Consider the following 27,688-nt stretch of genomic DNA (forward strand, 5'->3'; position numbering starts at 1 on the left):
GTCATAGCGCTGTTACCGTTTTTTGTCCAATATTTCTTGCGCAATATCTGGTATAAACTTTTCTTCGAAAGAACTACAGATAAAATCATCACATGATCTTTCAATATTCGATTTTCTAAAGATGAGTTAAGGAACCATATGACATTACAAGTAAGATTGTTTATTTTTTAACTATCTGAATTGTCATATTCACTATTTCATTTTCCTCCATTTCCTACCACAGTTACATATTTTTAAAGTAAATTCGAGCACTAGATTGCGACAAGAAAACAAAAAAAAATTATGATAAAAAAATAAAGTACTTATGTTAGAAATTAGAACTTGTCATAATTTTGACAACACTTTGACGATTAACAAAAAATCTATGGGGAGTTTCGATAATGTACTCATTATGATAATTGTTGCTGTTTTACTTTGAGCAAGTTAAAAAAAAGCATATGTATTTCCTACTTAATCTTTACTTCAAGTAGTGTCATAGTTCTGTCATAATTGTCAACAAATTTTCCACCATTTTAAAAAAGAGTAAACTATAATGCTTAATTTTGCTGTCATATTTTCAGTTTATTAATAACTTTTAATTTCAACAGCGTGCACTAAAATTGTTTACAAAAAAATGCATTTTTTGTAAGCTTCGGTTGTCAGCTTGTCAAATTCAATGACAGTTGGAGTTAAATCTGTCAGAATGGTTGCGATGTCAAGTTTATAATAATTTATAACAAGACCTTTGGAACAAAAATGGTAATCTAGTAAACGAAAAACTCAGGATTGTGCTAGGAAAAAATTATAAAAAAAACATGCCTACTATTGACGAAATTGCTGAAATCTGACGCGGAATTCTTTAATGCTATGGAAACTTTTGTCAACTAAATTAAATTTGCATAGGTGTCAATTTGACGTTTAATAAATTTGACATATTGGAAAGCATACAACAGCATGTCTATGAATATGAAATATAAAGTTGTTAAATAGATTTTGAGAGCTATATTGAATACAGCGTCATCTATGGTCGAAATTTTATTTCATTATTATGAGATCCCACAAAAATAATTTCAAATTTCGACCTGTATTTTAACTGAAGTAAGTGCTTTCTTTTCCACATCCACAAATATTAATCTCTGAAATAAACAATAATTTACAAAAAAAGAACAAAAGTAATGTTCGGGAAATTAATCTATATTCTCTACCCTAAAAACAGTAAAATATCAAAAACTCCCTAACAAAATTCTACAAAACCTTCTCTTATGAGCATAAAACACACGATTGTCCCTCCTCAAGTATCCTTGAGTTACTGTTGCTTTTCGCTCGCAACAAAATGAAACATTTGGGATAGTATGTGGTAGTATGATATAGTAAAACATGGGAGAGCGAAGAAACAACGAAAACGGAGACGGAAAAAATTCAGTGCATTGAAAAAGAAGAATTCACGAAAAAATTCCGCAACTTGAACATGGCATGAGTGGCCCTAGGCGGCCACTTTGGTGTGAGTTTAATAAAAATGAGAGCACTTTTTCGCCAACTGAGAGCGCAGCGGCAACAACAGCGGCGACCATGTGTAAGAAGTGCTTTACTTTATATACAAAAATAAAAATTTAGCCAAAGCTAAAACCAAAAAAAAAAAAACAAAACAAAAACAAGAACACTAAAATAAACAAAGAGAATACTGGAAAAAATTGTGGCACTTCCATTAATGCAATTTTTGCGGAAGCGACTGGCATGCGGAATTGGCGGTGGCCGGCGAAAGGAAGGTGGAATGCGAAAACCGGCAAGGAGGTGCTACCCACATCAAAGCTATTATGTATATAAAAAAAACTCTATTTATTTATTTGTTTTTTTTTTTTTCAACTTTTCCTCAGCCATTTTTATTTTATACCATTGCTTTTATATTATTTTTGCTGGAGATAAGCGAAGTGGGTTGCGAGCGCGGTGGCGGTTTCTGGAAGGCGGCTAGAGGAATTAAAATTATTGAGGAATTATCGAACAGAATATAAACTCAAGCGACGGACCAAGCAGGCGGACAACCGAGCGACCACTCAAGTGGGTTCGAAAGCAGCAGGAGCCAAGAAGAGAAGGCAGACAACGCTGGGCGTGAGTGGTGAAGTCTATAATGCAAAAAAAAGTACAACAACAAATGGGATGAGCAAATAGTTGTATGCAAGTACATTCGCTGCAATGAAGAGCTGGTGGTGTTTGTATATGTGAATAGATTGGTGTGTGTGTGCCTTAGAACACATACACACACACATGAACTTATAAAAGTCGAAAGAGAAATAAGCTCGGAAAAAATTGGCTGAAATGCGATAAACTCAAACTCAAACACCCGCCTACACACACACACATGAACATGCACGCCAGCAGCTGTTCCTAAGCATTTCTGGTATATCTAGCTTGCCAACCGAACTCACACACACACATGCTATAGAAAATTTATATATTGATGGATATTAAATTCCATTGCCGGAGTAATGAGGCCGAGCTATAAATTTCGCTCGGCTTGCGGTGACACTACGAAATGTGGAAGATTGGTTTCGGGTCGTAAGTATTTTTAAGTGCAAAACTGAGTGCACGGGAAGTGTCCTGCACCATATCCTAGTTTATAAATTATACAACAAGACAACGCATATATAAATACATTTATATATGTATACTATATATCAGCACTTATGTATGTGTGTCTGCACATAAATTTTCCGCTAACTGTTATTGGTTTTGCATAGCAGCTCTCCTGCGTCTGTGTGTATGCATGTGTGCGTGGTGTTGCTGATGTGTCTGCTATAAAAATGCGATTACACTGCAACGGTAAATGATATCGAAATTCGTTTCCAAAATGTAATTAAAATTGAATTTGATTGCAATTTGCCAGCAGTGTAGAGCAAACACCGACGTTACGCGCTCACAGAGAAGCATCTGCTGGTGCTTATGCCAGAACTGGCATAATCTCATGCGCTTATTTAGTTTAGGATTTGGTGTAGAGCGAATTTTAGCAGCTAATTGCATTTTAAGAATACTTCTAGAAAAAAATTAAAGATTTGTAGTTTCAACTACCTTTGTATACCGAAATGTATATATACCAAATACAAAAAATTCTCACAAGAAATTGATTCCGATCATGCAATTTGTATGGCAGCTATATAGTATGCTATAATGATGCGATTTGAACAATTTCTTTGCAGATTGCAGCAATGTTTTAAGCAATAACTCACGCCAAATTTCGTCAGGATCTCTTTTCAAATGAAAAAGTTTTCTATAGAAACACTTTATTCCGATAGACCAATTTGTATGGCAGCTACATGCTATAGTAATCCGATTTGAATGATTTCTTCGGGGATTATATAACTGTTTTTGACAATAATTTATCTAAAATTTTGTAAAGATATCTCCTAAGATAAAAAAGTTTCACATACAAAGACTAGAATTTAATAGATCAGTTGTATGGTGAGGTGGACCTAACATAATTCAAGTTATATTTTATGGCAACTTTTTTACTAAAATATATTTTATCTGAGCTTTTCATGTATATCTGATTTTTTGAGAAAGAAATTGAGTTACTTCGGGACGAGGCTGGCTTAGAGTGCTTATTTTTCTCAGCTTTCAAAATATCCTTCCTCAAATTTAAATGCTGCAGAGCATCTATTTCGTTTATAACCGTTTACTTAAACTCTAATATATTATTTTAAATTATCATATTAGTCTGTACAAGATATATAAGAATCACCAAACCAATATTAAAAGTGCTTAAAGGACTGTATTTAATCAGTAAGTCAAAGCGCTAATATCTTTGTCCAATATTTCTTGCGCAATATCTGGTATAAACTTTTCTTCGAAAAAGCTCCAGACAAAACCGGCATATAAACTTTCAATATTCGATTTTCTACGAGTATTACATTACAAGTACCACTGTTTTTATTTTAACTTTTTAAGTTGTCTATTTGCATTCCCACGTATATTCACTATTTGATTTTTCCCTGTTTTCTACCATAGTTACATGTTTTTAAATGAAATGAAGCACAAAACTCTGAGAAGAAAACAAATAAAGTGCCATATTTTTTTTTGTGACTTTGGTAAAAAAGAAAATACTTATGTGGTTAACATAAGTTTGACAATACTTTGACATCCCATGAAACAACATATCCAGAGATTCGTTAGTGTACCCTTTATGATCATAGTTGCTGTTTTACTATTGGCAATATTTTTATAACGATTTAGACAAAATTAAAACAATATTTCTTTCTTTTCATTCATGTCAAAATTCTGTCATAATTGCAGTCAAATTTTCAACCGTTGTAAAATAAGTAAAAAAAAATTTACATTTTTTTTAGTTTATACACACTTTTGTGTATTCCAAGCAATGCCATATTTTCACATCATATGGTTATACAATAAATGCCTAAACAAACCTTTGTCCATGAGTGCACTTTTTTATTAAGGACGGTCTCCACTTTGTCAAATTCAATGACATTTCTAATCAAACCTGCCAGAATGGTTGTAATTTATATTTTACTAGCTGACCCGGCGAACTTCGCCCCGCCCAATTTTTATTTTTTTTGGAAGTCTATACTTGTATAACTTTACCACAAATAATATAAACTTCAAACAACGCATTTTCATTTAATGTTTTTAATGTTTGTAGCGCCATCTACTGTAACATACCGCACTCAATACCGCTCTTAGCGCCACCAACTGGTGGATAGCTCTTTGCTAATAATAAACAAATAATTTGCAATAAATAAATAATGCGACTATAAGGAGAGTTATAAACTATCCTATCTTTCAAGTTGGACCAAACTGCACACAGTGTTAAAAATTTCATTAAAATCGGTTCAGTAGTTTAAGAGTCCATCGCAAACAAACAATGTGACACGTGATTTTTATATATTAAGATAATAAGTCATACTTTTCAAACCTTGTGAATTCAGTAAAATTTTTCTGATGAAATTCATATAAATATATCAACGATTACTTCTAATTGACTCTACATAAATTCTTTAGCGCAGTGGAAACAGTGGCATCGGAACTAAAATTTCTGATATGTCAACTTGATGTTAGTAAATTTTACAAACTTAAAATATAAAGTTGTTAATTGCCATTATGAAGTGAGCGTTAAGCTGCAAATGTGCTGCTAGGGAACATTTGGTGTGAACGGGCCTTAATTTTTTTTCTGTTTGATTGGCATGACCTCAACATCATAATTTTTCTTTCATCGAATGCTTGTCAAGGCATATAGTGGTCATTCGCAGAAATTTTTAAAGTTTGAAAAGTGAAATTTCTGAATATGTAATGGTTATTTTTGAGAAACTAAAATTTGTTGGTGAAATATTAATTTGAATGAAAAAACGGAAATTCCTATGTAAAATGTATGGGAACCTAAAAAACAAATAGCGACCCGTTAGAGTTAAGCTACAGCGCCCGGTTTGAGGGAGGATTTTTTGTTTGTCAATCACTAACATTTGAAGGGGTAAGAGTTTGAAAAAAAAATTTAAAAAATTTGTTTGAAGCACCCTACTGTACACCAGGCAAAATCGGTTCAGGATACAACCAAAGTACTTGGCTGGCAGCTGCTACCCTAACCGCCGTTTTCACAAAATTTGTCCGGCCGATTTGATTGCTGTGACATGTATTGACTGAGCGGCTATTCGATTCCTTTGCAGAAGTTGAAAATTGGGTGTCTGATCGGTTTGCTTCAAAAGGCGAATATTTCTACAGGCATTGGATGGGTATCTACAAATTGCTAGAAAGGTGGTCAAAATGTGTGAAAAGTAATGGTCAATATTTTGAATAATTTTTTTTTTACTTTCCAATGTAAAACTAGTAGTACTGTTTCACAGTAAAACGCCCATTTCAAACCGGAGCTATATCGAATGCAGTGCCATCTATTGGACATATCTAGTATGATCTATCATTTGACTAAAATGAGATCTTCATATATTTAAGCTTATATATGGTTTTTAGAAACATATCGACACATTCGAAATCTATCGATACGAACTTCGTCTGAGCATTTCAGAAGAGTGCATATTTTTTTTTGTTTATTAAGAAGCTTTTTATTCGGTAGTTCGTTCGCATTGTTGTATTATTGATTAGTTATACTTTAGTTTATAATTTTTTAACCAGAACTGGGATGATTATCTAACCTTAAAATCACTAAACTTTGTTTTTGTTATATAAATAAAATCTCTTAACAAATTATTATTTCTGGTTTAGAGCGAAAGAATATGCGAAACACTTACCGACTATATGCAGCATATCCTTGGACCATTTCATGAGTTCACGTTTAATTAAGCGACGTTCCTGCAGACATCTGGCATACGAGCATTCCGCCATGATTTCACCAGCTAAAGCAGTTTGCTAAGGAATCTATATAGTATATATGTATGTATAAGTGTGTATGTTTAAGTTTTAATCACTGAGTTTGTTTGAAAATCACTGGCTGCTTCGGAGAAGCCTAACTTGCGTGCTAGCAAATTGGTGGGCAAAGGGCGCAACGTGTGTCTACTGTCATGCTGAGCATTTTAAGTTGTTAAAGGATATAAATCAGAAATAATTTTGAAATAATTTTTTTTTTTAATTTCGAAATTTTTGTTTTCGAAATTTTGATTTCGAATTTTATTTTGGTACTAAAGTTTTTTTTTTGTTTTTGCGTGAGTTTTTAAGGAATTTCTTTTAATTAATTTTTTTTAAATAAATAATTAAATTTTTTTTGAAAATTTTTATTTTAGAAAATTTTTATTTATACATATTTTCAACTATTTCTTTATATTTAATATTTGTTAAAGTTGTTGTTCTTGTAAAAAGTTTTGAACACATTTGGCTTAAAGCAATTGCATTACTGCACACATACAAACAATTTGATGTATTTGCATAATATTTTTTTTTGGATTTATTTGCAATAACGGTTTGCGTGTGGCCTTGTTGCAAGCTTTCGTAAGTATCAATTTCCGGTTATTTCCTGATTTGTTGTCGACACATTTTGGAACGTTTCAAGTGGAATGTGGCTGCTGCGTGGCTGCTTTGATTTATTACTTAGCAAATGTTACTAATGTTGTTGTTGTTCTTATTGTTGATTATATCTAAAAAGAAAAGCAAAGAAAAATAGAAATCAGCGAGTTATGAATATTGTTTGCACAACGCAATTAATATATGTAATATTTATATTAGAAAACAAAACAACAACAAACACCATGTCTAATTTCTATTTTGGACCAGCACAACTCAATTCAAGTGGCTGGAGGGGGTGACAGCGAGTGCGAGAGGGAATAAAATAAGCGTGTTGTTGACAGCCGTCTTGTTACACGCTTACAACGCAATACAAGCGGCGGCGACAACGCCAGCGAAAATGCTTAGCCAACCCAGCAAGCGAATGAAATAGCAAGCGAAATGCATGCAAGCCAAGAAATAAATAAATAAATTAAAAACAAAAAGGCGAAAAAAGCAAACATGAAATAAAGAACGCGAAAATAATTTTTATTAAAATCCAGTTGCATAAAAATAGCGTAAAACCAGATTTGCAATTCAAGGTGAGTGTGGAAACAAAATACCGTGGCAACGAAAACCGCCGCGACAGCCGAGCACCGCGCTCGCCACGCGTGCTGCCATATCGAGCGCCGCTTAGCACGCCCATGTTAACGAATTGGTGACAACAACAAAAATTACAAAACGACAGCCTGTACATGTCTCAAATTTATTGTTGTTGTAAAAGTTTTTAATGCTGTTGGTTTTCCTTATTGTTGTTGTTTTTTTAATTTTTTGTTTTTTATTATTCATTCTTTTTGTTATTTTTCTTTTTTTATTGTTGTTGTTATTATTATTTTTGTTGTTTTTATTCATTATTGTTGTTGTTGTTTTTATTATTTTGGTTTTTTGCTAGTTTTGTTCCATTTTATTTTTTACTGATGTTGTTCATGTTATTAATATTGTTTTTGTTGCTGTTGTACACTCCCATTACAATTCAAATAGCTTCAGTTCGCTTAATTTATTTACTTTTTTCAATATACATATTTATTTTTCTAAATTTTGCTTTTGCTACCTTTGGTCGCTTTCGCTCAGCGCTCGGTCGCTCGCCATATGTTTTCGGTTGCGATCTACTCGTCGCTTTCGGCATGTCTCAGCGACGTCGTGTCTGTCGGTCGTTCTGTTTGGCTTGTGATTCAGCGATCTTTCTAACAAACTATATGTAAAGTCATACGGTTGTTGTTGTTGCCAAAACTATCAAGCGCAAACACAGACGAAAATGGGCAAACAAGAACAACAGATCGCACAAAAAATCCGAGTGCATGAACAAAATATTAATATTTATAAATATTTCTGTATGTGTACTATATGTTTTCGTATGTGTGTGTATGTGTAAATTTGTAAATAAATAGTTCACTCTTTCGTGTTCGTGTGCTTATGTGAAGAAATAAAAATAAATTGGAAATTGTAGCGAAAAGCGAGAACAACAAAAAAGTTTCGCCTGCTTTTGCTTTTATTGTTGTTGTTGTTGGTTGCTTAATTCTAATTCCGCGTCGAATTGCCGCATTTTGTTTAAATTAATTTATGATAAATTGCAGCAACAAGTGGCGTGATGCCCGTGTGCGCACAGTGGTGCTGTCTGAGATGGAGAGCGCTGAGAACTGCATAAATTTCATTTATTATTTTATACAAATGTGGAATGAGCAGCTAGCGGCAAATAAATTTGAATTCCAAAAAAAAATCGAAATTTCATTTTCAAAAAATGTTCGAGTTCCAAAAAAATGTTCGAAATTTCAATAATATAATAATACTAAAAAATAATTTTGGAATTTTAAACAAATTTTCGAAATTTCAAATTCTAAATTTAATATTCCAAAAAATTTTGGAATTAAAAAAAATTCGAAATTCCAAAAAAAATTTCGAAATTTCAAATTCAAAATTTAATATTCAAAAAAGTTTCGAATTTCAAAAAAAATTTTGCGCAATTTGAAACTCAAAATTTCATATTCAAAAAATTTTCGAATTTAAGAAACAGTTTTGAAATTCAAACAAAAAATTTCGAAATTTCAAATTCAAAATTTAATATTAAAAGAAACCTTCGAATTTTCAAAAAATTTAGAAATTCAAAAAAATGTTCGGAATTTAAATCTAATTTATCGAAATTTTCCAAAAATTTGAAAATTTTTTGTATTAGAATTCGAATATGATCAGATATAATAAAAATAGTTTCTTATAAACTCCAATTCCTTTTTCAAATATTCTTCGCTAAAGTCTTTAACTTTCGGCGATTTTCAGCTCATTTTCCAAATAATTTCAATCCACTTTGTTGATTGATTTTCTTGGTGAATTTTGCGGTGTCTAAAGGCCACACCTCTATAAAGGCCAACTGTTCAAATTAAAATTAAAGAAGAACTCGTCTTATATGTATCAATTTTTTAACGAAAATTCGTAAAATTTCTTTGAAGAAAACTCTCTTTAATAAATCGCAGTAACAAGGGGCATCTGTGGAAAAAAAATTTTGAAACAGTCCACGTGGCCCGCCTGGCGCAAATATTACTCTAACTCTTACCGACAGTATAAAACGGATGAAATCCGCCTGACATTATATTTGACCACCGAAATGGTATTGAAAAGGCTTTGTGGGCGACGTTATAAAAATTAGACGACGGACGTAGCACCGCCCACTTTTTGGTGAAATCACATATCTCTAGACCCAACGGACCGATTCCGACAAAATTTAGAAGGTGGCATTTCTTTCATATTCCTGTGTCATAATGTGAAAATTAGTGAAATCGAACAACAACCACTACTACCTCCTGTATAGCACAATTTAAAATTCAATTTGATTCTTTCACTTTCCAGTACACAAACCAAGAAGTAGTTAATGTAACGGGATACAATTTTGCACTAATTCTTTTAAGATATGCCACCTTATGACCAAAAATTGCCGAAATCCAATCAAAACGGTTGAAGCCGCTTGGTACCGAATATGTGGACCCCAGCATCTATATTTAACTTTTGACCGAAAATATTAATTTATTATTGATACTCAGCGGCACCTTCCCAATTAAGGGACCGGACATTCCAAGTGCATGCCCTCAATTCGTAGTCCTTATTTCGTTTGCCATGGTCGTCATCAAAAGGGGGTCTCTCATCCGAGGCTGATTGTTGGTTTTCATTGGGGTGCTTTTTTTACGTGGCGGGTTCCAAACCCAACGCACAACCCTAAGTAGGGGATATTTCGCCTTCTCACTTTATCTCGCCTTCAAACGGATGTTCTTAGGCTACCCAGAGGATACTTGGTCAAAGACCGGAAGTCGTGAGCTGCTTGAGTCATATGTAAAAGAATCGTTTCTGGCCACTCTCAAGTGAATGGCGATCAGAGAACTTTCCTCACTTGCGTGAACTTCTACACATGACTCCATCCTCCCGCCTCTAGAAAACTAAAAATTGCCGCAAGTCAAACCACTGTGCAAGCAACAAATGTTGTTATTGTATTTCTCATTATTCGCTGTCGTTGTTGAAATTCACACACGGCGGGCGGAGGGAGGGAGCAGGGGCGCAGCGTATTTTCGCTATTTTTTAATACTTGTCACAGCATGTTGCTTTTGTTGTTCCACCATTTCATTTGGGCTTGTGCATGTTATGTGGTTTTGCAGTTTTATTTTTGTTGTTTTCATTATTTTCTTCTGTCAACAATTTGCCGTCAATTGGGAAACTGTTTGCATATTAATGAATGCACTAGAATTTATTTGATTTCTATTCCGTGGATTTTTTTCTAAACGAAAATAAATAGTGCAAAAACACAGCACCACACACACACTTAAGTGTACATGTGTGTGTGTGTATACGTTGTATTCTCGTGGATATTTTCATGCATCGGCGTGCTTTATAGCGTTGCACTTTGGAGTTGTGCGATTTCAGTTGCAATTAAAATTCAATAAACATTTAATTTAACATTTTACAATATCTCCGTGCGCTTGTGTGTATATATTGTCTGACACATATGTATGTATGTATGTGTATACATGGGTGAATATATTACGAAAAGCCGTTGTGCAGGTTTTTTAGAATTTTTCTATTTTTGCAATTTTAACTGGAAAGTCAGTTAGTCAACGGACCAGTTTGATTATCTAAATTGGGTTTAAGTGCATTTTGCATTTAGCATTTTGTATTTTTTGCTTTTGTTTGCAAAGGTAATAATTATGGCGGAATTATTTAAGACCCCCCTCCCTTTTTACTTACAATGTATGTGAAACGAAATACCTGATAAAATCAATTTGTGGAAAACGAAGCACTTCTTGGAAAGAGTGGGATGGGAAATTCTTTTTCGGAGTAATAAGCCATGACTGGGTTTTTTTAACAGTAAATCAGTAATTGCAGGTGTTATTTAGCTTGCATTGTCGATTAAATATAATGCTGAGGAATCAGGCGTGAACTTATTCACTCCCTGTCTGCACTTCGCTGCTTGGTTAGGTTAAACTGGTAGGCCAATAAGCCACGCATAGACCAGTTTGATTCTTTGCGATAACAGATGTAGTTAACTTGCTTAAGTCCAAGAGAAGTAGTCATCGTTTAGGATGCCTACGCTTGAAGTGAATTTTAACAGACTCTGCACCTCCACCGGTGTATCATACTGTGGGGACTCCAGATCCGGGTCAAGTGCACAAGAGATGCTTCATTGTTTGCCTGCTACCCTGTTTTAAACATTTCTTGTAGTCTTCTCGATCTGTCAGTCCCATTCTGCGGGCATGTGCTGCCACCAGACAATGACTAGATAGTATTCCGATCATGTTCCTACAGTATCTTCTATTGAGTGCCAATAGGAATTTTTATTAAACAGAGTCAAAACATTTATGATATATGTATTGGATAATAGACCTAGATTTTTCTTCGATGACTTTCGCTATGAGCAAACAATTTAGATGTTCTGAATCTATTACCGAATTCCCGTTTCGTCCGTAGGAATGTAACGAATTCAGTAATTTTGTTTATTGACTACTCTTCTCTTGTCTCGCCAAGTTGACAGAACAAAAATTATTCACTGTAGTGCCTTTCAAAAGAGATGCGCCTTCACTCCGAAAACCGCGGCTATACTGCCTTTAAGACCACGGACTCAGCGTTCAAAATTAGTTAAGCAGCACATGACCACATTAGCAATATTATCAAGCTTTCTCTGTGTTACACCTTTGGTATATGGGTGTTCGGTCACAGCGGAATTGCTGGAAACTGCACATTCTAGGGAGGGTTTATTCCAATTTCTTACGATTGCAAGTAAGTCGGTACTCCGACTCTCTCTTGCATTCTAGCACTGGATCAATGGACCTCCAGTAAGCTCGGTAAGCGCTAATCAAAAACCCGCAATCAATGTGCCCTCCGGACCAGATGCTGTTAACAATGCCAATCTCGCCACAATTGTGGGTGGAGCGTGTGGTGTGCGGTAAGGTGGAATCATCTTGTCATCTTGTCTCCTCTATTACCCGGTTTTTGCTAAAATAAGATGAACATTGTTTGATTGCTACATTGCCACAAACCTTGCGAAGAGACTGGGACTGATAATAACCACTTTGATAAATTTATAATACACTCAAAACGCTTCGTCGATTTGTGGGGATCTAGGAATCTAATCTTTTAGGACTTTAGTCGTAGCACAAAGCAGAAGTTACGTCAATAAGCTCTATCGATTAGGATCAATCCAAAGATCATAAACATACTATATAAACAAAAAATACAAAGGATGCAAAAACATCATTTCTCTAACATTCCGTGTTTCAGATCTGGCCAGGAGGCTAGAAACTTTCTTTTATATTAGAAATTATAAAACTCGTACCGTGCGTTTCTTTTTCATGCAGCAAACCCGTACATAGACTCTTCCCTCTTCATTCTGTCCTTTTAAATCCAAAGAGGGTGTCCGAGGGCAGATTGTTAACTCAAACCGCATGGTAACGATAAAATTAAAACTTCTAGGCCAAATATAGACTTTGGCCATATTTACGGAGTTCGACCATTTGCGAAGTTAGCAACTTTACGAATTATAACTAGTATAAATAATTAATTCTTATTCATCGCTTCGTTCAACTTATACAGTATATATATAAACGGCTTACTGAGCATACTATTCGTAATACCAGCACCCATTTTGAGACTCAGCATTCATTATTGGATAATATTCAACCTAATAGACCACGTCCAGCATGCAGTGAAGCAGCCGTTGCTGAGAGTGTACACGAAGTCGATGGAGAGTAGATTCGGCGCTGTTCGAAACGGCCCAGACTGACGTATGAAATGAATTGGAGCATTTTACGCCGATGTCTTACTTTGAAAAAGCACAAAATACAGCTTCTGAAAGAACTAAAGCCGCTCGACCTGCCCAAGCGACATCGCTTCACTCTATGGGATCTTGAAAAGTTCAATAGGAATATAAACAACCAAAATTGCCGAATTTAGGATGAAGAGTAACTTGAAGTGGCTCCAGAGCTGTCATTTCATTCAGAAAAAACAGCGGCCATGATAATCGAGTATTTTATGTTTTGAAATTGAAGTTGGTGATCTTGACAACATTTGCTTTCAACAAGACGGCGCTATATTGCTATCAATTAATGGATTTATTGAGAGAATTGAGAGATCACTTTAGTGAGCAGATAATTTCACGTTTGGACCACTCGATAGGCAACCAAAGTCGTGTGAGGTCACACCCTTAGACTTTTTCCTGTGGGGATAGGTAAAGTCTAAAGGTTATTCGGATAGTCCCACTTCGATTCAGATCTTGGAGAAAAAACTTCATCAAAAATTGAACTTAACGGACGGCCCATCTGAGACGTGGATGTGGCCAACATTTGAAAGAGTTAATCTTCAAAAAATAAATGCCAGAGAATGTGTATTCAAATGATTTGTGTTTTTTCTTTAAAAAACTGGATAACCTCTAAATAGATCACCCTTTACTATTACAATATTACAGTTGCGAATTTCGGTCTATTTGGTTTAATTTATTAATTAGAAAGCTAGTCCGCCAATTTTTTAATATATCTTGGTGGAGAATCATATTGCTAGATATGATTACATGAAAATCTCATTGGATCCCATCTTCTTCCTAAGCGTCTCAAGCTCGCTGTAGCACTATTGACATGTTGAGTCGAGTTCGATGCAGGGTACAATGCGAAGCGGATGGAAGATTTAAGAGAGACTCTTTAAGTTCAAATAACACTGATATTGTATAAACTTTGATACGAAGACAAAAAAGAGACGGTGCCCCTCTCATTACCTCTAAACCAAAACTTTCTGTTTAATGACTTCATTAAGTATTTCATCAGATATCTAAAATATTGTAAACTTCTGCAATACAAACACATTTCTCAATTTAAACGCACATGAAAATGTTGGTCTTCGCAATGTAATAGCAAAACCGTTGTAACCTAACCTAACCTTTGTCGTCAAACGAGCATACAATTCAAGCCATTAGATTTCGGCGGCAAAAGGAGCAACACGTCCTTAATGTCAGTGGGAAATTGAGTGGCAGCGGGTGCGGCGTGAGGTGGCACAGCAATGACACAACGAGTCCTTGTGCTGCAAAATAGCAAGCAGCTGCAGCAGCAACAACAATGACGCCAACAACCAGCGTTGATGACAGCGCAAAAAGGAAGAAGGCAAGCACGGGAGCCGAATTCAAAAGCGCAACAAGTCGTTGCCCTCCAACCAACTCAAACTCACGAACAGATACGAGCACAGCACAGTCTGTATACATGTGTGTGTATGTGTGTGAGTGGCTGATAAATACCAAACTAAAAGAAAGCAACCGAAATGACTATAAAACGTTGCAAAACGACCGCAACGATTGCCAAATACACCAACTGCACGCTCGCTACGTTATCGTGTTGGCGCACAAACGCACACATATACACACACACCTACATACATACTTGGAATGGCTGTAGATTGAATTGTGGCACAGGATGTGGGATGCGGCACTGCACTCAGACGCAGATAAATGGCAGCCACACCTCCCCAGAGGCACTAACAATGACTAACGGCACTGGTTGTTGTAGCTGCTGCTAGCAGCCCCGAATACAAAAACAACTACAAGCGCACAACTAAAATCAAACCGAACCCGAAAGTGCCGAAAGGACGAAATCGACTCCTGTTGCTTCTATGCATTGTTGGTGCGCGATTTGTTGTTGTTCTTGTTGTTGCAAGCACATTACTATCAACGTTGTTGCTGCCACAAAAGTTTCGCAATGTTTTGCACATTTCCTCCGACACGTCAGTCAAATCGAAGCGGTTGTGTTGCAAGTGCGGCCAGACGGACGAGCGGCTGACGCAGGCGAAGCGAACTATAAATGCATGTATATGTGTATGTACGCACTACGTAACTGTATGGTACTGCGCTGAAAGGCGACCGGCAGGAACAAAGGCGTCGACCGAACAAACCAAACTGCGGCGCGTTGGCGAAGGGAGTGCAACGGCGCGGGGCAAACTCAATTGAAATGTAGTGTGCTTTAGCGCAGCTGTATGTGTGCCTCTGTGTGTGTATGTGGCGCTGTGTGGCATGTTCGGGTAGGTCGTTGTCTTTCGCTGTGGCTCATGTATGTAATCGTTGCCCCAAAAAGAGGAAAAAGAAAGACACTGCTTTTGTCAAAAAACGAGTGTTGCATGCCACAGCTTGTTGCATATGTGGCATTTTCAATAATGTCAGGTGTGTGTGTGTATTGGTGAAGCTATTGTCTTGCGCTGCGAAAGCACTTTCGTAGTGATTTTGTTTTTAATATCGACATAATTGAAAACTGTGCCGAAATGTCATCTGAACGAGTCTCATCGAGTTTATGGGCTTAAATGTGCAACAGACTTTAATTGGAATGAAGAAATCCCTCATTTTTATATTCGGTATATATACGAGAGAGTTTTAAAGAATTTTTTAAGAATGTGTTTGGACAATTCCTGTGATTACGGACAGAGTATTGTCAGAGTAGTCTCTCGTGCTATAAGCTCCACTAAAGTGATCTAATTCGTTTGGATTGCTCCAGACGTACTAAAGTATTCAAATAGCCCGAATGTAATTGAAAGTAAGCTCAAGAAATCTCTCAAATTTTAGTTCGGGTTTGAAACATCTGTTTAGAAGTACAATGATTTCTTCTTCTGTGTGTCACTCTCAACGAAAAGTACTTTAAGGAAGTATTTTAATCTTGAAACTTACAACAATTAAGTTCTATAATTTCGAGATTCAAATATATTTTTGTAAAATAAATTTTTCAAAATTAAATTTATATTCAGAGTTATACTTATAAGTAAATCTGACCATCTGAAGCCAAATTTGCTTGAAGTTTCTCAGTTATACATTATTTTAAACATTCAATCACAATCACTTAGTCTGATTGAGGCCAGAAAATTGTTCAATCATCGCTAAAATCAACAAAGCTTGATGAGAGGAACAGTGAGATGCACGGTTGGGTCGAAGCTAAGGGGAAAGGTTATAGGGGGAGTTTACTGTAAGGAACTCTCCATAAATATTAGCTTAGGATACCCGACTACGTACTGCTTTTCAGTCAAAAGTGGCTGTGGTCAAGGTGACGGTAGATGTACTGCTACGAAGTGCAATCTCTTTCTAGGAGGCTTTATTCATTCCGACAGCAGAGTGGCAATATTTGCGGACCAAAGAACCTTGCGTACGCTTAGCAATCGCTGATTGACAGACAGCTCCTCTGCGAAATCCTTTTATCCTCTATAGAACTTTTTTCAACATTATTTCTTTAACAGATCTTTACACTTCGGTATAAAGCTTTTTCTGTACGATATTTTTCACGGATAGGTCTTAGCATAGAGAGAAGGTAAGAGACGAAATTTTCTGTAAAGAACACTGCGTCAAGAATAGTTTTAATCTACCCGATGACTGTAATGTTTTTCAAGGAGAGGTGGCTGTCATGAGGGTAGCAGCAGATATGTTGATCCGAAATGTTGCCTGTTTCAGGTAGATGATCATTCATTCCGACAGCAGAGACCCTTCCGGCATAGCGTAGAATACAGGAGATCCACTGAAATAAACGTAGGAGTTGCGGAAGTTGTTCAAAAGGCGTATATGCGGTAAGGCCGAAAATCTTTTTGGGCACAAGTTGTCTAAGTTGTATGTATGAAGGTGAGGGGGATACATCAAGATTTATTTTCCTCCATTGCCTAGCTTTTGAAAGACTGAGGTTGAAGCATTTCGCCAGTAATTTCTTCGGGAACCTGGTGAAATTGCCGAAATTGACATTAGCGGCCTCAACAAATTTGAAGCAGGCTCAAAGGACTTTGTTGGTTTTTGAGAGTCTTTTTGATTAATACTGAGAAGTATTTAGGTGTCAAAATTGACCAGCGGTCTCAGTTGTTTAAAAATTGATACTTGAAAATTTTTCAACTTTCGTGGTGAGTAAGTGCTAGTAAGATTTTAACTGCAAAATCGATATGTGAAAGTTGTTCACCACGATGTGGTGATTAAGTACTAGAAATTGCTCATTGTTTGGATGCGAAATCGATACTTGAAAGTTTTTCTGCGCTTGCGGTGAGTAAGCGATTTGAATTTAATTGCTGATTTATATGAAAATCGTTACTGGAAAAGATTTTCACCACCTGTGGTGAGTAAGGGCTAGTAAGTTGTTTATTGATTTACAGAAAAATTGAAATGAAAAAGTTTTTCACCACCCGTGGTGAGTAAATTCTAGTTAGTCGTTCATTGATTTATTGCAAAATCGTACACGGTAGGATGTTTTTCGGTGATTTATACCAAAATCGATATTCGAAATACTTTCACCACCCGTGGTGAGTAACTGGATTTTGTTAACCCTACCTACCTATCCGTGTATTGTTTTTTTAAAAGCTTTGAAACTATCTCAGTGAAAGTCGTGATTAGAGTTCTTGAACCTTGTACGGCAACAACAATAATTTATTGGCGGAAATATCTTACACATTCTCGCGAGTAGGTAGAAGTAAACGGAACAATTAGTTAAAATCAAAGAAAATGTGCTAAAGCGAAGAGCAGAAGATCGCAATGATAAATAGATGGTAGCAAAAAAGTTTTAGAAGCGGAAATCTATGAAGCAACAACAATAATTTACTATTGTTTCTAAATATATGGCTGTATACTTGTAAGTATGTACCGTAGATATACTGATAAATGCGAATACAAAGAGTAAACCAAGAAAAATTAAGATTTACATCCACAAATAAGCCTGATGTTAAATAATATCTGACTTCAGGCAACAGCAGTCACAACAACAACATCTAATTGCATTCCAAATGCTAATGTAAGAGAGCGATTACATGATTTCACATAACGTCAAATATAAATATATGTGCATACATACGTACACAGATGCCATGTGCAAGCTTTTGTGGCATATCCTAATCCGCCAACGCAAGACAATTACGCGCAAGCGCAACACACCTGCCACAAGCCAACGGCTGGCATTAGTTGCCACACAAAAAGTCGACTTTTTTGCAAACATATACATGTAAGACTTCGTGTGTATAAACGATGTATGCTTGTGTGCCGGCAGCGAGCTTACGGCGGCATAGCGGTGCACAGGAAGCGCACCGAAATCGAAACCAAAACGCGCATGCGCCAACCGAGATCCAGTAACACACATTTGCGACGGCCAACGCCATGCGCAGGCAATAGAGGCGACGAAAAGCAAATAGCGATTACAAGCAATGCAATGCAACGACGACGACGCCGGCGGCGACGCCAAACGGCGCAATTGTGTGCGCGCGCATGCGCGTTTATCGCTCTGCCGTTTGTCGTTCGCTGCTTGGCGTGTGGCGCTCATTCGCCCATGCGCGCATATCCATTTCGAACGATGACAGCGACAACAGCAACAACAATTACAACAACAACTACAGCTAAAGCTGGCAACACAATAAACATATGTAGATAAGACAACAACAACACATTTACAACAAGAAGCAATAACAATAATAGCTTGCTGCTTGCGCGCTGGCAGCGGCTGCTTGGCAGGAGGAAGGTCGTTGTGGCGTTTTGTGGCTGCGCGCTCCTCAATCGATTCGGCTTTATTCACGCCTCTTCATGGCTTCGGTGGCTGTCGTGCTGCGGCGCGCAGCTCACCTACAAATCCCCAAAGACAAGTTTAAGTTTATCCATTCAATGGCGAGGCAAACTGCAAACAGCAAACAGTTAGTTGTTGTTGCTGCCGCTATTGCAGCTGTTGTTGTTGTTGCTAGTGTTGCTTGCGCGGAGTTGTACGTTGTTTAATGCCGTGTTTATTAATGTATGCAACATTTTGTTATTGTTATTGTTGTTGGTGTTGGTGTATATATGCTTGCAGTATTAGTATTAGTTGTTGTTGTTGCCGTCAGCGTTGCAGTGTCATGATTATTGCGCAATTTTACACTTGGACTTGGCTCTTGGCTTACTCGCTGACGGTGCAACGCGGTGGCTTGTGCTCGCTTGTTTTGACGCTTGTTGGCGCGGCGTTGTTAATGTTGTTGTTGTTGCTAATGTTGTTGCTGCTATTCATTGCCATCGCAGCGGTTTGTTGATTTCATTTCGAATTCGGGTTTTGCAGTTGCGCGCTTGCCATTGCAGTTTGCTCATTGTTGTTGTTTTTATTGTGTTGCGCAATGTGCAATTTGTTGAAAATTACCATTTGGCAGCGCTTTTTCGCTAATTTTTTTTCTTGTTCTCTTACGTTTTTAACTAATTTTTGCGATTTTATTTTCCTCTTTTTCGTTGCGGCAATTTGTTGCGCCACTTTTTTTCTCGGCTAACCGCGCACCACTGCTTGTTGTTGTTGTTGGCAATTTTTCACTAGTTACTGCTGCTGCCGCTTATTTGTTGCTCCACTGTTGTCCATCAGCGGCTTGTTTTTTGTGCTTTTGTATTTGATTTCAGCCGCGTCTACATTTTATCGATTAGTCTTGACCCTAATAATGAGCGTGAAGATGTTTACCATTGAATTAGTGGATAGTTGAAGGTTAGTGTGGCGTGTTCGCTTAGTTTTTGCCAATGCGAATGCAATTGCAAACAAAATTTATTTGCATTTTTTACTTCGTTCATTTGTTAGCGATTAGCGAATGAGATTGAAATCAATCTTGTGCTTCTTCTTGATTTAGTTTTGTAAATTTGTCTTGCTTTTTGGAAGCAGCGAAGCGTATTTGTTGTGCATGTGAGTGTATGAAAGCTTCCCACAAATAACGGGTGTTTTAAAAAGATGCTGAAGTGGACTGAGGGACGAGTGCGATTTTTACGATGACTGCAATTATTCAACAAAGAAGTCCCATTAAATTTCTGATGTCAAAACGTTCAGAATATTGGAAGCGGTCTTCGGTGATAATTGTTTGTCGTGAGCAAGTGTTTTTGATTAATACAAATTATACAAAGAGGTTCGAGAACGGGTTGAGAACGAACCACGACCACAAATAGGAATTAAGGTTCGAATATCGGAATGACCAGTGAAAACCATTTTGAAAGCTCATTGGATGTGTTCCAAAATCACTATTTTTTCGAAAAACAACGTCGCGTTAACGTTTGCGAAACAATGCCTTCCGACTCTCCACATATCATTATACGAAATAGATAATCAATCTTACGAATATCTTGGCAAAGTTAAACCGAAGCCGATAGACCACTTCAAAGCTTCTCAAAAGTCAAGTTTATGTTGACAGTTTTCTTCGATTATCGAGGTATGTTGCAATTCGTTAAAAGAGACCGGAATTATAGGCCGTCAACTCCTGGTTTCGGCACCACGATAAAGCATCGTCGTATACTGCATAGATTCTTCGTGAGTTATTCGCCGAATTTTTAAACAATAACATGACGTATGACTTCTGGCTATTCACCAAACTCAAACGACCGCAGCGGGGAAACCGTTTGGAGGCAATTGAAGACTGTAGTGAGACTTGGAAAAAACGTTGGCACACTTGTATTGGGGTCAAAGAGGAATACTTTGAAGGGAACAATACAGATTTAGAAGAATAAATTAATAATTATGAACATTATTTTTGCACATAGTAGTACTTTCGAGTCGAAAAGTTTCGTGAAACTTTCTATATTAAAGTCGTTGGATTGCCTTCGGTACTGCCATAAATTTAATTTAATTTTTCTCCGATTGCTAACTAGTCGAGTGTTTGATTGTTGCTTTGAAGTTAATCGAGATGCGATAGTTTATTTGGTGAATAATTTCCATAAATTATTACAATTTCTGTACCACTTTTTGAAAACGGTACGAACTTGATATAATGTTTGTAACATTCAGGAGGAAATCTTGTAGACCCCATATTTTTATATAATCAGAGTTACGAGCTTAGTGATTTTAACCAAGTCTGTCGGTCTGTCTGGCACATCTGTCGCGAGAGGGAAGCATCTGCCTGCAAACTGTAGATACTGTGAAGTATTTAGAACTCGTTCCATCGAGGTATCGATTAAAGGGCAAAGAAGGCATTGATTGCCTTATACTGCTGCGTATTAGTCATGGACAAAAGGTAAGGTTTCTCATCGAAAGTGGTCCTCAGTCTCTATGGCTCTATAGTCCAGTTTATTATGGTCTAAGTAAAGTGTTTGTGTAGAAGGCATTGGAAAGGACCACACTAGAAAAGAAACTCAGGAACGTTCAGCGAGTGGCGTTCACTAGCATGAGCGGTGTACAAGGGTCCACACCAACTCTGTAACTTAGTACTATTTTGCTTATAGAGCCCATTGACATGGCCGCTGAAGTCGCTAAAATACTCAGAGAATCTGGTTTTCTAAATGCACACACATCGGAACATTCGAAAATCCTTTCATAGTTTGACGTATACCGAATCTTTCGGACATTGAAGTTGCCAACCCAAATTCTTGTGGCTTTTTCTTTTACCTGCGAGGGAATTATGGTTGTATAGAATTCGTTGGAGGAGATGGACAATGAGTTTGTTTTTACAGATGGGTCAAAGCCTGGGGGAATATTGGTGGAGGGATATGTTGTGAGCAAGTCTCTATGAACTTCATTTGCAGACTTCCTGACTATTGCAGTATTTCTCAATCTGAGGTTGTTGCCATTAAGATAATGGTATGTTTACTGCTCCGGAATGTATTCTTGTTTCGGAGAAGTGACTATCTACTCTGATAACATGACGGCGATACTATCTTTGAGTTCATTGGTGGGCTGGTATGAATGTCTAACTTTGTTAACGATGGCATCGAGTCACTTTGTGATAAGACTAGTGTGGGTTCCAGCCCACAGCGGAATCGTGGGCCACTGTGTCAAGATCAAGGCTTAATCAGTTTGTGGCTCATACTTCAAACATCCCGTCGACCAATGGAGTTTTGAGAAAACACTTCGGTGAATAGATAAATAATTTCAAGTTTTGGCCACCAAGATCCTGTGATGTCACACCGTTGGACTTTCCTGTGAGAATATGTAAATTCTAAAGTCTATGCGGCCAATTCCGCTTTGATTCAAACCTTCGAGCAAAATATCATGTGTGTCATTCGCTAGTTACCAGTCGAAATGTTTGAACGACTCATCGAAAATCACACTCAACGGATGGACCATATAAGACATGGCCTAGGCCAACAATTGAAAGAGATAATCTTAAAAAAAATAAAGCCAAAGAATGTTTTTTCGAGTGATAATAAACATTCCACATTAAATTTGAAATTTCCTTTTTTTTTCTAAAGGAGGGAACCTCGAAACGGTTCTTACTTTACTATACTTAAGGCTCTTCTTAGCGAAAATATTGCTTCGTATTCTCTTAAGTCAAGAACAGTTTTCTCAACTGTCTTGAATTTGTGAAAACTCTTTTCGAAGTTCATAATTCTTCTAAATTCATTTACGTTTAGAAAAAAATACCTATCACCGGCAAAACTCCTGGAGAAAACTTTTGGGCACTTTTCGAAAATATATTATTATTATGAGATTCTTTTCGAAGGAGAAGATCACGTTATTGCAATAGTACCCCAAGTATCCGAAATTTGACTAAATTTCAATAAGACATATGAAAGAAAATGCAGCTGCGATTAAATTGAATAAATATTTTCTACAAAAAATATCAAACAAGTAATTTGACCTACATATAATATTAAATGAATATTTGAAGGCCTTCATAATTCGCATCTAATTTGGCATTTTCAATAATTACACTATTTTTCGTTGCCCAAAACTGTGACAATTGCATAGAATTACAGTCTAATGCACAGCAATGACACACGAACAATACACACACACACATATATGCATGTAAATACAAACAAACACATGCAAGCGATCGCTCAAGCGTAATTGATCTGCCGAATGACAAGAATTTGTAAACATTGCGAATGGCAAAAGGCAAACGGCATGCAGAAACCAAATGAGAACAACAAAGAAGAAGGAAAATCGCATAGAAGCATAAGCCCAAAAATGCATAAGGCCATGCCCGAGAAAATCGGCGCAGAGACCTTGACTCCAAAACATTCAAACACACAAGCGCACACACACACACACTCGCACTCAAAATTGTCGGCAAACGAAAAACCAGCGGAGAAGTCAGCAATGAATGAACCGACCAAAATGCAGGCAGTCAAGCAAACCAAAACAACAAAAATAAGCAACCAAATTGTTGTCGGCAAGCACCAGCGTGTTCATATGGGTGTATGTGTATGCGTGTGTGTCAAGTTTTCAAGCAGCAAGATCAAGCGAGCGGCAAACGAAGTTCCTGACACACAAATAAACAAACAAACCTACACACGCACACACGGTAAATTTCGAAAAATATCAAATTCTCGCCGCATGCAATAAGACAAGAACAACTTGCCAATTTTCAAGTACACACACAACAACAAAAACACAAATAGATGGAGAGATAGACAAACACACAACTTTGTTATAAAAATAGACGAAAAGCAAGCCCACCAACGGCACAACGCGGCACCAACACACCGTAACCGTTCTAACTATGGCTACGAATAGCAACAACAACAACAACAGCAAAACCATTTAGTAGAAACATGAAAATTTCGCGAAAAAATGTGGCCAACATTGAGGCGGTGAAGCCAAGCAGCGCGAGTGGTGAAGCCAACAAATGTCGAACGACAACAACAGCAATAACAGTATCAAAATAGCACACTAACAGCATCAATTGCCGGCAAAAGGTGCAATTGCTGTGATTTGGCAGGGTTACTTTTGGTTTCGGAGAAGACGAGCTCGTCGAAAGTAGCGGGTGTTGAGCAGAGCTGGCTTGCAAAGCTGAAAATTTTGAATTTTTGCTTGGTGATGTGATGTGTTGGTGTGTCAACCTCAGCTGAATTAGATCTTCCTCCATTAAATGTATAGTGTATAAAGTAATTTGTCGGTATGAACTCGAAACACCCTCAAAAATATCGTATTACGGAATATGTAGACAAGCACACATTTTCAGAAAGGTCTAAATATTTAAAGTTGAGAATTATTAGCAGATTTTATGCAGCAAAACTAGTTATGAAATTAGTTCGCTTTAGTAATCTTTCGTACCTCCTGTAATAAATAAGAAAATATTTAAAAGACCCTAAGGCCTTTACCACCCAAAGGGTTAAAATTGAGCCTTCATATCATGCCTTGAAAATTGGAGTATTTTCTAAGATTAAATTTCTGTCGATCAAGGTGAGACAAAACGATTATGACCATTTCTAAACCTAATAAATACCGAGATAACGTCTGAGAGAATTTTGGAACTCACAAGCTTATTCTTTTTAGAATTTCAAAAGTATATGGAGAGCTCTCTACAACTAAATACTGTCTTAGATTGCCTCAGAGCCTTTTAGAATCCTATATTATATCTTTTATATCATTTAAAAAAATTTAAACCAGTGTGGCCAGACTCAGATAACCTCACAGAGCCTTTTGGTATTCTTGAGCTTAACTTTTGCACTATCAATCCCTAGGCAGACAAACTTACGTTGCTTTTAACCGTTATAGTACCCAGTAAGCAACAATTTCTATTGAACACCAACTTAGTTCAGGCGGACCTAACCGAGACACCAATAATCAACCGATTGTTAGGTTAATTTAAAACTGCAGATCACTTTATTACCGAGCTGGTTTTAATTACTTCTGGCCGCTGCTTCTCCCCTATACCTACATACCACTTCCTATCCCACATACCCACGATGGATATGTGGATTGAGAGAATTTGCTTAAGAACTGGTAAAGGAGAAACGTTTAAAGGGGCGTAAGAAGCTCTATCTCAAACTTTGCTTTAGGCTACCGGACTACTCTAGGATTTTTCTATCAGAAGTGGTTATATATATGTAAGCTAGCAGGAGACTGTACCGGAGGAAGCAGCTTCTTTCATGGATTTGATCATTTGTTCCGAGAGTAAAGAGGCGACATTAGCGTGGCGCTCACAAACTGGTTTCTCTGGCTGAAACCTCTCGGCAGCCATACCTTCGGCGAACCAGGAGAAACTCTCATTGGCCGCCTCAACAAATTTTCGATCCGCGATTTATTTATTGATTTATAAGGGTCTTTACGATAACCTTACTGATATAAGCTGTCCAAGTGTACTGGATTAGAAATCAACATATTGATATAGGGGTACCAAAATATGAGGTTTGAGTTAGGGTTCCCAAAGGTCTCTGCACACGATTAAGTACATAAGTGGATCACAGAAAAAGGCCCTTCCGAGCTACCCTCTCAGCCGACAAATCGCTGCTTGTCACTTATCTGCCATTGTTGATATTTTCCCCCACTCTGCGCTCGCTAGTTTTTTCGCTAAATGCATTTCATTGTTTTGAAATGTGCGTGTGCACTCGCTGATATTTCTGACAGTGCAAAAAACTGCTAATTTTTTGCAGTCCGAGTTAGGCACAGCAATGCTGCAACTGCAGTTAAGCTTTGCCTATTTCAATTTAGGCGCTCGCTTTGTTTCGCTGACACTTTTTCATCACTTGCAACAGTTGGCATTTTCAAAAACTTTTTGTCGTTTCGAAATTTGTTTATGATTTCTATTTTTACCGTTCTTCTAACGGTTTTGTCAATTGTCAATGGTTTCGTCGCTTGCCGTTTTGATTGTTCCAGGCAATTGCAGTGGCCTCTGCTTGCCACTAGTTGGCCGCTCCAAATTTGTGCCGCCATACAACCCTGCGCTGCCCCCAAATCGCACACAACACACCTCTTAATGCTTTTTAGTTAACATTTTTTCCTTTTTGTTTTTTAATTTTAATTTTTTCTGGCTTTGGTTGCGTGGCTTGTTGTTGCTCGTTTGTTGCCTCGAACTTTATATTTGTTTGCGATGTTTATGAGAGCATGGCGAATCGCGTCTGAATGTCAGTTTTTGCTTTCTGCCTTCAGTTTTAGTATGCGAATTATTACTATTATTGTTGTTGCTGTTGGTTTTTGTTTATGCCTTTTTGCTAGTTTTAGTCACAATTGCAGTTTGCCATATGCATTTGGTTATTCGAAGCCGCTTGGATTTCGCCAACTGCGAGCGCTTAGATAAATGTCGACAATGAAACGAATGCAATTTTGCCGCTTCTCGTTTGTTGTTCTTTTATTTACGACTATGCTGTGCGTTTCTATTGTCATTGTTGTTGTTGTTGCGTATTTGTTGTTTATGTGTTTTTGCTTTTCGCTCGCAGTTAGCTCTTGAATTTATGACGGCGATGACTATAAAGCAGCAGTGATTCATTTCCATTTTTTCGTAAGTATTTGTTGGAGTTAAATTTGCGACAATTTATACCCTGAACAGGGTATGATAAGTTTGCCATAAAGTTTGTAAACCCAAAAGGAAACGTGGGATAACCTTATAGATAATTATTTATGTACATGATCAGCTGCCGAGCTGAGTCGATGTACCGATCCGTTTGTCTGCCGGATCCTCAGTATATACATGAACTAGTCTCTCAATTGTTAAGATATCGGGAAGTCCGGAGAAAAACGCGCATGCTTTTTACTCAAAAAATTGTTTAAAAAGTTCCTATAGCTCATTTAATGTTAGATTTTTAAGTTAAAGGAAAAATGTACAGATTTACTCGGTATGTGCTTGACAATGATCGAGTTAGTAAATCACTACAAGACGAATTTCTTAATTGTTCCAGAAACTATTGATGCTGTGTGCAGGCTGATATTGCGAGATCGTCATGTGACCTACGATAAGTTAAATACAACTATCTTCACGACTAGCATACATTCCCTATTACAATAAAATTGTACTGATAAAAGAATTTATTCACTTTGAATCCCACAGAATTTGTCGATCGCTCAAGAATATGTTCGTGTCGATTGCTCGTGATAAATGTTAACAAACTGTTAAGAAAGTAAACAGCATTCGACTGTATGTTTGTTTCAAGATGAGTCGAATTCAACAAAAGTTGTTCGAAAGACGAAAAGTTGCCTGTTTTTTTGAAAAAAACTCTACATGGCACAACTAATCGACTAGAACAATGAAGTACAAGAAATTCTGAGTGGTATACAATCACTTTTTGGTAGAAATTATGGAAACCAATCGCCAAAGTCGAATCGTAGACCACCACAATGCGACCTCTCACAAATCGACTGAACCCTTGCATTTCTGAGCAATGAAAACATAGATTTGATGAGTCATCCAACGTGTAGTTCTCACTTGACACCGAATGACTTCTTTTTATTCCCGCAAAAAAAATCTTTTTTCAGAAAGCATGAATAAAAATTACGAACAAAGAAATTGTCTCAAATTTTATATTTATAACCAAGTTCGTGTGAGGAATAGGTACATTTTTTTTTTAAACCACAAGCCTAAGAGTAGTAAGCCTTCAAAAATGGTCGAGAGATCGTTGAAGACATGCCTTGTT

The 27,688-nt window shown here is 37.0% G+C and overlaps 1 protein-coding gene across 7 annotated transcripts in view; it reads right to left on the reverse strand.

Annotated features, from left to right (window-relative positions):
• The window catches only part of LOC105226331 (uncharacterized), a 276,869-nt gene that overhangs the window by 186,337 nt on the left and 62,844 nt on the right, over positions 1 to 27,688 (reverse strand). For 5 of the 7 annotated variants that reach the window (XM_049450572.1, XM_049450574.1, XM_049450577.1 and 2 more), the window contains exon 3: positions 6,225 to 7,064. In XM_049450572.1, coding sequence (XP_049306529.1) covers positions 6,225 to 6,318 — 94 coding nt within the window. In that variant the 5' untranslated portion in view covers positions 6,319 to 7,064. Of the gene's footprint in view, positions 1 to 6,224; positions 7,065 to 7,172; positions 7,194 to 8,020; positions 8,039 to 27,688 lie in introns of those variants that run through there. The other 2 variants (XM_049450576.1, XM_049450575.1) reach the window with 2 other exon arrangements.

This window comes from Bactrocera dorsalis, chromosome 2, assembly GCF_023373825.1.
Source record: "Bactrocera dorsalis isolate Fly_Bdor chromosome 2, ASM2337382v1, whole genome shotgun sequence".
Taxonomy (NCBI): Eukaryota; Metazoa; Arthropoda; class Insecta; order Diptera; family Tephritidae; genus Bactrocera; species Bactrocera dorsalis.